At 43.8% G+C, this 12,911-nt stretch overlaps 1 protein-coding gene across 1 annotated transcript in view; it reads left to right on the top strand.

The window, feature by feature from the left end:
* Positions 1-12,911, top strand: part of LOC126388079 (rho GTPase-activating protein 7-like) — a 164,511-nt gene that overhangs the window by 146,229 nt on the left and 5,371 nt on the right. Inside the window, exons 13-14 of the mRNA XM_050040970.1 lie at positions 3,455-3,681; positions 12,052-12,227. Of these exons, the coding sequence (XP_049896927.1) occupies positions 3,455-3,681; positions 12,052-12,227 (403 nt within the window). The remainder of the gene's footprint in view (positions 1-3,454; positions 3,682-12,051; positions 12,228-12,911) is intronic.

Raw genomic sequence — 12,911 nt, 5'->3', positions numbered from 1 at the left:
GCACCACCCCTCCCCCCCATAAATAATGAACAGTCCCTTAATGTATTTAGATTACCCCTTTACAAAGCAGCTTTCATTGTCAGTGTTTGCACATAGCAGAGGTTGGCGTTATAAAAGATTAAAACACTTATATGGAATAAAGCATTTAGAGAGCAGACGTGACGCTTCACACAGCAAAAGCCAGATATTTACTCAGCGGCTGTTGCTTTGGCCTTCATGTACAAACTAAATTGATTATGGGCCCAGTTGCATTGGGATCTGGGGGGTGCTTATAGCGTCAGCTGGACTGTTTCCTGGGAAACCTGATTGTTTAAAAGGTTTATTTCACGTTTACACTCCTCTGTACAGTTTGGAGGAGTTGCAAAAGACAGATTATTAATAAAATGGTTCAAATTGAAGCAGCAAAGGTCGAGATATCCTGACTGTTAGTCCCTGATATTGGTTAAGCTCCAATAGCAAAGCTCCTACACATCCTGTAATACAGCCCAGCAGTGCCTATCGTCAGACCTTTGCTGCCTGGTTAACGCTCTTAACCTTTGAAACTTCACACTCCCAGTTTTTAATGCAGGTTTTCTGTTGAGAATTACACTTCAAACTAATAGAAACTTTGTGACATTGCTATGACTTTGGAAAGTAACCTCATGCATGATACAACTGATAGACTGGCTCTGTCCATCTACCACCAAACACCACCAACACCACCACTGCAGCTCACGCATTAGCACATCGCATCTCGTCAGTTTAATCTGTTCACAAACAGAAATGCAAACATATCAATTAGTGGCTTGTGTCGGAACTATTTCTTGTTAAACAACAGCAGCGTGCAGAGACTTCAGTCTTGTCTTCGCAGTTAGGGTTGCTCGGTCTGCTACCATCGTACCTGTGCAGAGACCAAAACGAAAACCTGTGCACACCAACCACATCTGGCGTTCTGCACCATATAGAGCCAGAGATGCAGCACAGAAGTGGTGGCCAGATGGATACACTGCTATTGGGCAGGAAATATATCATTTTGGTGTTTCTGTTTATGCATGGATTAAACAAGTGAGAGAAAACAGGTTAATTAGTGAGTTTTAGAGTTGTGTTAGTGGGTGTATTATTGCACTTTGGACAGAGTCAGGCTAGCTGTTTCCTCCTGCCTCCTGCTAAGCTATTCACATCTTGAGACATGAGCTTGATATTAATCATCTGAAATGAGTATTTATTGTGGTTTCAGTCACTCAGTCAACACTTGATGGTAACTTAAAAAGACTTCTTGTTGCCATGCCACCATTATCACTCCTGCTGCTTAAAAGTCTAAATGAATGCAGCATGTTCAAGCTCATTATCTGCGGAAAATTGAAAAGTATTCAGGGTAATTAACTAATGAAGAGGAAACAGACAAGATAGAGATAATTTTAGAACAAAAAAAAAAGAAAACACTTAATCACAGAAGAACTCCTGGAACATTCAACACGAGAGACTGGTTATATGTCTGTGAAAGGATCAAAGTTTCCATCATCTCTCTGCTCTGTACAGCTCGACGCTTTCTATTCAGTGCTGCAGGCGAGCTGGCTTTAGTGCTTCTGTGTGATGAAGCCAATGTGTTACCAAACGTCCGCTGTGCTGGAGTGTCCTTGAGCAAGACGTTAAATCCCTGTCAGATCCAGCAGTGCTGATGTGAAGCTGAGCTGGGCTTTTTTTTTCTCCTCCCTGTGGAGCAGAGAAACAATAGAGATCAATACGGTATCACTGCCTTTTTATGAGAAATGTCTGAACTGGCAGAACTGAGGTTAAAATCTAAAAGAAAAAGTCTGTGAAGTATCTGAACTGACAAAGGGAGCTGGAGATAAATGGCCAGTGCGCTTGCTTAATTTGAAAAAATGTCAGATCGATTTATTAACCAAAGAAATGTCTGAGATTTGTAAAACTGATTTGGTCAAAAGCTTTAGAGAAACATCTTGTATAATGTTGGAGATGCAGTCACGTGACAGGAAGGACACAAAGCAAGTATACAAGAATTGATCACTTTGCCCAAAGTCCATTCTGATAATACTGCAAAAAGGGGGAAAGCAGTGCAAGCTCTGCAGCCTTCACAGCTGCAGAGCTGCTCGGCGCTGTCACGGTTTGAGGTTTGTCTCCCAGTGGACTGCATAAGCTACAAGTACACGGAGGCAAGCTACAGATCTGTCAAAGCAACCATGTTTATCTGACGCTGTGTTTACCCAGCAACACCAGTCAGGGATTACATCCAGAAACACACAAGCATTTAATTCATCACCACTTAAATTCTTCATCTGACTTCACTCTGACACAATTACAGGGTCGTTGTTAAGTAGATTTGTGTGTCAGGGAATCTAATTAGAGCTGATTCTGAGGGTGTGCTTTTGATAACTCCTCCTAAGGCTCCATCATTCATCAACAAAGTGAATAGTGGTATTTTAACAAGAAAAACGGATGCATCCCAGCTCTGAAAGGTCTGATATGAATTGCTAATTAACCTTCGCCACAGAACCGCAGCCACACATCAGCACACGCTATGAATAACGACTAACCTTGTGTGACTTTTAAAGAGGAGATGAGTGACGTGTGCAGGATCTCAGAGGGGTTGTAGCGTCTCAGGTGCAAAGGGAGCGTGGAGGTTTCAAATCCGGCTGCTAACCTTTACTGAGTGTCAGCCACTTGTCTTTCCGCGGATACAGTCGGCTCAGAGACGAGTGCTCCTCTTCGCTGCATGTTCTCTCAGATCTGACCTGGAGCGATGAAGAGCAGGGTTATCACAAGGCTTTGTGATGTCTTTTATTGAAGGATAATATCGTGACTTTTACTCTCAGAGGTTTTCAGGCGCTGATTCATATTCCTGAACATTATGAAGTGTCTTTTGCCCACCCAGGGTCAAATTCTCAGCTGCCTACTGCATTCAATTTGATACGTGATGATTATCTGGGCTGCAGAGGTGCCAATCATGAAGATGGGATGACTGGTGATTGCTGGCAGAATTTGGTTTTATACAATCAGCGCTGCAAATAATGACTATTTTCACTATCAAACGATTTATTAATTATATTTTATACTTTAATCTAGAGCCTCCCCATCACAGTGTTCCAGAGGCCAAGGACATGTTCTCAAAATGGCCTGTTTCTGCAGTAATTTTCCATACTTCTGGTCATGTGGTGGATTTCATACGTTGCGGTGTAGAAGTAGTTTGTTATTTTAACTAAATTGGAGGACTTGAAGACACATTATGGAAGCCATCTGTTGATTTCACACAACTTGTACTGCATGTGCCAAACCACTGTTTTCAGATTCAGCTGTGGTTTGATATGCCTAATGTGCGCCATATCATTTACACTGTTAATGTTATGTGTAAACCTAAGGCAACCCAGCCACTCTTCCGTACCCTCACTCTCCTTAGCTGAGCAAATAACCACATTCACTGTTGCATAAATTATGCATGTTTAATTTTTGCCTCCAGTCCTCATTTCTGTACTGTGACCATCTCTGTGCTCTGCCCGCAGGAGGAAGAGGAACGTGGGAAGCGTCAAGTCCTCGTCCTCGGTCTGGACGGGGCCGGGAAGAGCAGCATGTTGCAGGGTTTGACCCCAGGGGAGGCAGCGGCTAAGAGAGGCCGCTGCCGGCCCACCCGCGGCTTCAACTTCATGAGCCTCAACGCCCCCGCCTGCCAGCTCGACTTCCTGGAGAGTAAGACTCCTTTTATCCCTTGAAATCAAACACTGCGGGCTCTGTGTGGAGTCTTGAAGGCATTTATGTTTTATAAAATAGCATGAAGCAGAGAACTGAAAAGTGCTTTTACTGCTCTGTTCAGTACAGTTGGCCATTTGTTTCATTTAACTCGCACTGTATCACTCAACTCCACAGAGATGCAGTTTGAAGTGCAGGTGGTGGGGGGCTGAGAGTCTGAGTCAGCGACTGAAAATGGCCTCGAAATGTGCCTGTTTTGTTATTAGCTATGATATGAACATGCTCATGATTAGAATATATAGCAGTTAGCATGCTAATGTTATCTATATAACCTACCTGCAGTTAAGTTAACATGCTAACATTTAGACTTTATTCAGCACAAAACATTTGTGGGTGTTCTGATGTGTGTCAGAGGCTGTCGGTATGTGGCTCTATTTTTAAAGGTAGTCATCAACTAATTCTGTCATGAACTTAGTCACTCTCTTTTAGCTCTATTTTTGGTCTCTACCAATGCCTGAGGAAAATATCCGTCACTTTAGCTGCTAAATGCTCCGCTGTGGTCACCAGCTAGTCTCTCACTGTATCTGTCTGCTGTTTGCTGCTAAGCAGGTTGTGTACAGTGGGTTTTCAGAGCCTTCACAGAGGCAAACTCACTATAAAGCTTATAAAGTCTAAGTTCATCAGTTCATTGAGTTCATCACTATGAGCGATGCTTTTCAAATTGTCATATGATAAGCCCCTTTTACACTGCCAGATTTTCAGCGAATGTTGGGCCATTTTGCCGGCAAGCTGCGAGCGTTTAGACACACAGAGCCGGATTGGCGAGTTGATCCGAGGTGCCCAGTTTTCCACCGCACAGGGTAGACATATTGACGGAACCTTTTTGGTTTAAAGAGAATGAGGCGCCCTTCCGCCACGGGAGGGGCTGTTGAAGACTTGTGGGAGGAGCTGTTGATGACGCTGCACATGTGACCCACTGTTGGTGGGTAAACAGGAAACAGCTGATAGCAGGAATTAGCGAGCAGCTAGTAGCAAGAGGGAAACGCAAACCTGACAGACACTGTAAAGATGAGCAACTGGGGAGACAAGGAATTGCGCGCCCTCCTTGTCCTCGCAAACGAAGAGGCCATTAACCGTCAGATGACGGGGACGGTGAAGAACAGACTGATTTATGAGAGAATCGCCAAAGGACTGACCAGCCGCGGCTTCCCTCCCACGTCACTGTTTACGTCACATGCTGAGCTACACGTTTTGTTACTTGCTCACGCCCCCCATTTCCCCCGAAAAAGCGCACATTCTGTATAAACAAAAGTAGGTAGGCGGCATTTTGCTGCACTCCCCGATTTTGTTTTTATACTGCCAATGCTGAAAAAAGACTGATTGGGCTTTCCTGCAAATTTGCACAACTCCTGTTTAAAAGGGCTATATATTGTTATTAAAACTACTGTAGGTAACTTTTGTAGAAATACAATATTTGCTGAAACTGTCACTTATGATGACAGTAGCAAATGATAATGGCTGGCTCCTCCTAGTGCTCCTAATGGCATTTGAAAGACTCCGCCACACCTTACCAAAATCAACCAATCAGAGCCAGGAGGAGTGTCTAACGTATGTCAGTCACTGTTTGTGCACATGCTGCACTGCCAACACCAGCATACATGACAAAGCCATAAAAAATATACTGAGCTGGACTGAGTGAGAACATGCACAGGAGAGTGACTGACACCATGTTAGAGACTGGTTCTGATTGGTTGTTTTCATTCAGGTGCAGCAGATTATTGGTGCATGATTTTCTCACAAATGATCTGGCCCATATACTGCTGTCAGAACATAGCGACAGTTTCAGCAAATAGGACAAAAACTTATTTCTTATAGAAGTTACCTACTTTTAAACATTAAACAAAATACAGATTATAACAGCTTTAAAAGTTTGGAAGTAACTTAGTAAGTTTGATTTGAACGTTGGAGTGAACATGAAGGGAGATTCAGCTCACGTCAGCTCGGCCGATACAGATTTCAGTTCTTTGCCTCCCATCTCCTCCATGAAAGCTGGCTGCATCCATCACTGGGAACACAGAGGCTATCTCTGACGCTTGCTATATTGTCCTCATTTGTTCAGTGACTGGGGCTTCTGCTTGGCATCAAAGTATTATGGAAGTTAACACTCAAACCTGTTACGGAAATCCTTAGAAGCTGCAACCGTGACCTTGTGTCACAGATTTGGCTGTATTTTAATAAACCTGTGGGAGATCAAATTATGCGCATCCAAACAGCAGCGGTAGGTGAGTCCAGTTAGACTGTATTTACATACAAACTCATGAATCCTGCCAATTAGCATTCCACTGAAAGCCACTGCGCTGCACTAAAAATAACATAAATCACTTCGCTCTGCATTCAGACCGTCTTGAGTGTGAGACGCTCAGCTGCAGTCGGCCTCAGAATGAGGTTCTGTGGATGTATTCGGAGGAAAGTGTCACGCTCGGCGGCTGATTTATTCATGATCTGAACACAGAGATCGGTGGGCGCCAAGAATCCCTTTCTCATCTCTGAAAGTAAGAGGAACACATGTCACCGCCCACTCGCTCTGAGTACTTCAGTGGCCCAGTGCAGTTAATGTTGGAGTCTTTGTCTGGCTGACATTGACGCAGAGGCATGTTGACAGCTTAGTGCACACTAACACACATCAGGAGCAGTACAGTGCGCAGGGACCGACAAGTTCTCCTTATGAAGTGCTCTGGAGAAATCCAGCTAACAGCCTTTAAACTCTAAATGAAAAGATGCAGATCAGATCAGTTAGAGAAGTACTTTAAAGCACGGAGCAGCTGACATGTGAGTTTGTGCTAACGGGAAGTGAAAAACAGCATCGGGAAGAAGTTCCTTATATTTTACACAAACTGTGCATTTAGTTGGGGCCCACATTCCTCCTGAATACACAGTCTAGTAGTTTGCTGTTAACTTGATTTGAGGAACTCTCTCAACTCAAGCTCACAAACTAACATTAAGGATGCCATTAAAGGAATACTTCGCCCCCCAAATGACCATTTGTATATCAGTTACTCACCTCATGTTACACTGAATTTTGGAAAAGGAGGTCCACGTTTAACAACAGCAAGACTGTATTATAACACCTATAATCCAAGTCTCATTTATTGAGTCTTGAGTATGCTCAGTAATTCCCACACAGACAGACCTTTATGACAGGAAACTGAAACAAAGTGAAACTTAATTTGTGCTCTCTACAAAGCCAGACTCCATTGATGAAAACAGTCATTTTACCTCACTTAGAGCTGCTGGTCTACCACCGCCTGGCTTGATAGTTTGTGTTCTTGTGCGACTTTGGTGAATCCAAACTAACCCTTCAAAACTCCAAAGTCACACAATAACACAAACGAACTACCATTTGAGGCAGCAGTAGACTAGCAGCTCCCGTGTTAAACAAGCTAAAATTACTGTTTATGTTAATGGAGTCTGTTTCCCATCAACTCTGTATACACAAACAGTCATTTTAGCTTGTTTAATACGGGAGCTGCTAGTCTACTGCTGCCTCAAATGACAGTTTGTTGTCTTATTGTGGGACTTTGGTGTTTTAAAGTCTTAGTCTGGATTCACCGAAGTCGCACAATAACACAAGCTATCAATCAAAGCAGTGGTAGACCAGCAGCTCCAAGTGAGTTAAAATTACTGTTTTTGTCTGGCTTTGAAGAGAGCACATTTAAATTTCACTTTACATTTAGTTCTACATCAGAAAGGGCTGTGTGTTTGAGAAGTATTAAGCATACGACTGGATAAATGAGACTTGGATTATACTGCACAAGTTGTGTGAGTTTGTAAACTGATGTTTTCAGTAACCTATGACAGGATCTCGGGGCGCAGCCGGGGGGAGGAAGGGGTCCGGTTTGGGGACCTCAGAATTGCATCCCTGCTTTTCGCAGATGATGTGGTTCTGTTGGCTCCATCACACTGTGACCTCCAGCATGCACTGGAGCGTTTTGCAGCCGAGTGTGAAGCAGTTGGGATGAGAGTCAGCACCTCCAAGTCTGAGGCCATGGTCCTCTGTCGGAAACCGGTGGTTTGCCCTCACCGGGATGGGGGAGTTACTGCCTCAAGCAAGAGAGTTCAAGTATCTTGGGGTCTTGTTCACGAGTGAGGGTAGAATGGAGTGTGAGATGGATCGGCAGGTCGGTGCGGCTTCTGCAGTGATGCGGGCGCTGCGCTGGTGCATCGTGGTGAAGAGGGAGCTGAGCCAGAAAGCAAAGCTTTCAATTTACTGGTCCATCTACGTCCCAACCCTCACCTATGCTCATGAACTCTGGGTAGTGACCGAAAGAATGAGATCGCGGATACAAGCGGTGGAAATGAGTTTCCTCTGTGGGGTGGCTGGGCTCAGCCTTAGAGATAGGGGGAGGAGCTCGGAGTAGAGCCGCTGCTCCTACGTGTCGATGGAGTCAGTTGAGGTGGCTGGGGCATCTGATCAGGATGCCTCCTGGGCGCCTCCCGCTGGAGGTGTTGCAGGCACGTCCCACTGGTAGGAGGCCCCGGGGCAGACCCAGAACACACTGGAGGGATTACATAACTCGTCTGGCCTGGGAACGCCTTGGGGTCCCCCAGGAGGAGCTGGAAAGTGTTGCTGAGGAGAGGGACGTCTGGGGTGCTTTGTTCGGCCTGCTGCCCCCGCGACCCGGCTCTGGATGAGCAGATGAAAATGGATGGATGGATGGATGGATCCATTTTTTGATTGTGAATTGTGAAGAGGTTTTTTCACAAACTCAGTGTAAAACAGGGTGATTGATTGATTGAAATACAAATGGTCATTTGCGTGTGGAAGTACTAGTCTATCCATACTACTTTATATGCTGTCAGGTATACAAAATGTTCAGTGTTTGCAGTTTTTTAAAAGGAGCAGATCAGTTTCACAGGTGTCAGCTTTTCAGCAACAGCACTACAGACCCAGCTCTTCTCTTGTTCACTTCGCCTGCACACAATCTAAAAAAATGCTGGATTTAAACACTGGTTTTCCCTGAGGCAGAAAGCAAACACCTTAGAGATTTGAAGAAGCAGGCTGCTGCCAGATAACAGGTAAAAAACAAAGTGTTTGTATTTCCCCACTGAGGATTGCGCTGAGATAACGTATGGAGCATTAAGGTTACAGAAACTTAAAATCAATAGGTAGACAAACTTTGACACAACACCAGAATGCCACTGGATGCATGTCTTGGAATTGAAGAGATTTGGGGGTCAAAGTAAATTCTAGTTGAACTTTGGCTGCAAAACTTGGAGTACACTGAACCAAACCCAGTGTGTGGCACTCTGGTTTGTGCAGCTGCTCAGAACATGCAGCCACAGTGCCCACTGAAAACAAAGCGGAGGTAGTTTTGTACTCAGGACCACAACTTAGTACAACATACACACACAGCCACATCATTGACACCCGCATGACTCAGTATCTGTTGTGTGTGTGTGTGTGTGTGTGTGCATGTGGGTGTTTATCTAATAAGGTGGCCTGTAGAGCAGCAGGACGAGCGTCCCGCTGAGCTCCCTCTGACTATAAAACACAAGCTGAGCGTGCGGTCCACCCTCTGTACTATATCAGGTAAACAGGTATTTATTGCTGCCACATCACATCAGCTAAAGCTACATCACTACCCAGTTTCCTAGCAACATTCCCCATTAAGTCCAGCACTAATGAATTCTCGCTGAGCTGTGCCGCGCTGAATTCGGAGGCGGTGACGACCTGAAGTTGTACCCGCCGGTATGTGAGCAGTGAATCGTTTGGCCACAGAGCACCGTCGGTCATTATAGCCGCAGGTCACCTCTTCTACACAGCACACAGCAGGATTGTGGGAAGTTAAAGCCTTCACTTATGTTATGAAACTTTCCCCACCACTGACGCTGGTAACTGAATTTTGTTTTTTATCAGACGTGTCCTGTGACTGTGTGGGGTAAAACGAGTGGGTACTGAAGTGTCGCAGGATGTTTCGACAAGCTTTTTTTTCTGAGTTAGACTGGACCATATGATGCCATTTTATAACAGCACAATCAAGTCAGTCAGAAATCAGTTTTAGTGACTCAGTGAACCATTAGTCCACAGAGCAGGACTGATAATTGTGTAAACAAGTGACACGGTCCTCCAAAACCCACGAGCTCTCAGATCTGACCTCTCTATGTTTTAATCTAGTCACAAAAAATGGAGCAGTATCTCTTTTGTTATGTTTTAAAGGCCCAAATGAAATATGTCCTCAATTATTAGGAGGTGAATCACACACACCTCAATACACATACAAACCCTGCAAAAAAGTAGTGCTTTTGTGTACAGAAACGAAGAGTACAAACCCTTAAAAAAAGAAGAAAAAACAAGCTGCAGTTATATTTTGCTCAAAGCCTCGTTGACATATGATATCCGCAGGCAACAAGATGGAAAAAAACGAATCAGACCAATTTCCCCAGCAGGGAAATGTGGATATAAATAATGGCTAAGTGCCGTCTTTGCTTATTTCATCCCTCAGTGAAAACTAGATTAGTGATTTCATTCGGTGCGGTGCACATCTGAAATGAATCTGTGTCCAATTTGGTTAAAGGGGGAGTGCCAGCTTATCTAATTCTACCTATTGATCTGCCCATTTATTTATTCAACTGTCAAGTCTTCTTTTTTCTGACTGTAACACAGAGGACACTGACAGAAAACATCTGCCACACTGAAATGCCCCTGAGCAAGGCGAGCAGTCAGGGCTGTGTGCCTTTTCTTTGGCGACAGTTTCTTTTATAAGAATCAAAAAAAGAACATGACATCAGATCCTGTTTATCTCTGTTTCTTAAACTCTTATTTAAGCATGGAAACCACCGCTAAGAACAGCGGCTGAGTCACAATGGACCCTGATTGCTGTTCAGATACACCATAACAGGCTGATAAGACTTGTTATAAGATCATCAAAGTCATCCACTTGTTTCCAAACAACATTATCTTGCATAGAAACACGTAACAGCTGTAGAAACCAGATATATGAGCTGCTTTCAGAATTATGCATTGAAATGTACAAATCTGTCCACATGGAAAAAACAAAGCCAAAAATGTGAAGATATTTATGGGGACATTTCTGCTTTTCTTCACCAAATGACCAGAGATTTTACCTTACTGGTAACTAACCTACTACAGGACCATGTTGGTGAAACTACAAGCTAAACTCCTCTATGTTTTGGCCTCTTGTCCACACACAAATATATTAGGTCACTGACATGGAGATTTTTGAAAACACCTTCTAAGATAAAGATTTTCAAAGCTCTGGTTACTTGGTATCCATGTGGACATGTAAAGTGTTTGGAAAAGGATGATGTCATGTCCTCAGATAGGGATGCATGGCCATTGTGGCTTTATTGTATGAACATGCACCTGAAACAACAACAGTGGACACCTGGTTTGTTTGTTTGATTTAGTTATTTAATCAGGAAGATTGAAAATCTCTTTTAAAAAGAGAGACCTGGCCATGACTACTATACACCTTCACTCTGTATTGCTGCACCACTTCACATACGAATGGAGGCATGTGCTGCCCCTAGTGTTTTTCAGTCCACCTCAGTGTCTGTGGGTTAAAGTCCACCAGAAACAGTCTTTCATGTAACCTTTATTGCTACTTACTGGCCTGGCAATCACTGGGAGACGTTTTCGATTTCTAGTGTGGACAGAAATATTTTGTAAAATGAAGGGCAGGGCAAAAATATCCGTTTTCATAATTCAAATGAATGCATATTTTGAAGATGATCAATTTAAGTTATGTTATTCAGGCAATTCTGTGAGGCAGCTTTTAAGGGCTTTCATGTCTCACTTGGACTTGAATACCAGCACCTAAACACATCATGCATTTGAGAGTTGGAAGATTTTATGAGTCTGAAAAGTCCACACACAAATGTAACAACAAACAGCATATCAGTTGTACATGTTATTACCATAGATTAATGAACTCCAAGTTGGAAATATACGCTGTATGTGGAGTACTTTAAATTTATTCTAGTTGGGTGGTATTTATATGTGTAGACAGGAAAATGCATTTTGTGATCATCATAGCGCCCTGCAATAGTCTGGCAACCTGTCCAGGGTGTACCCCGCCTCTCGCCCAGTGTCACCTAGGATAGGCTTCAGCCCCCTAACAGGATAAGCGGTTACAGACAATGAATGAATGAATGAATCATCACCATACATTATTTGCAAATTGTCATACGAAAATGTGTGTCATGAAACACACATTTGTCACAAGTATTTTAAGACTTTTGGCTGAGTTAAACCTCAGTGAGCAGAGCCAAATAAAACTATTTTTCAGAGCCCGAAAACCTAAAAGAAAATCTATCATTTATGAAACATGAATGTTTTCTCCATCGCAGTTGGTGGCGGGGAGGACCTGCGGCGGTACTGGTCGGACTACCTGAGAAAGACTCACGTTCTGGTGTATGTGGTGGACTCCTCTGACAGAAGCCGCCTCCCATTGGCCAAGGCTGAACTGCATCGCCTGCTGAGGGTGCAGCCCCAACTGCCCGTGGTCGTCCTGGGAAACAAGCAGGTAAAGTGACTTAAAACACGGCTAACCATCTTACAAACCTTGTTGTTGTATTTTAGATTTTTAGATGAACCTTTCCTAGCATTCTAGGTAGCCATTGTTTGCCATTAATTTCCTAATCAACAAACATTAGCAGACATCAGGTAAGAACTTGCATCATTTCCACTTAAATTATTGTTATTATTGTGTTACTTAAAGGGCCAGTGTGTAAAATGGGTTGAAAACATTGACATCAGTGGTCAAATTCTAGATTGCAGGGCTCACTTGCTCATTCCTCCCGTCGGGTAAATGACGGTGGCCTCGTAGGGACAAAAAGCCTTGCGCACGAGTTTTTCAGGAGTAGGTCTATCTAGCGACGAGGGGAATGTTTATTTAGAAATCTAAGCCATGTTACGATATTGTAATGAATCCCTCACGAGCAGGAGACCAGAGGAGCGTTCGGGAAAAAGGCCTGTTTATTTGAGCACTCTAAAAACTCCGGTAACACTCCAGGGGGTAAAAGACTCCGTCCCAAACTCTGACTCTTCTAGCGTAACAGACACACTTCATACACACATACTCGTTTACCATACCGAGTGGGCACCCCCTCCACTCTCTGCTCCACCAATCTCCAGCCCGCACACTGACTGACAGCGTAGCCTGTAAACAGAGCTCAGCTGTTTATTTAGCCTAGCAATATCTCCGGAC

The sequence above is a fragment of the Epinephelus moara genome, chromosome 3 (assembly GCF_006386435.1).
Source record: "Epinephelus moara isolate mb chromosome 3, YSFRI_EMoa_1.0, whole genome shotgun sequence".
NCBI classification, from domain to species: domain Eukaryota; kingdom Metazoa; phylum Chordata; class Actinopteri; order Perciformes; family Serranidae; genus Epinephelus; species Epinephelus moara.
Note: the sequence above shows the minus strand (reverse complement) of the source record. Positions and strands in the feature narration are given on the sequence as shown.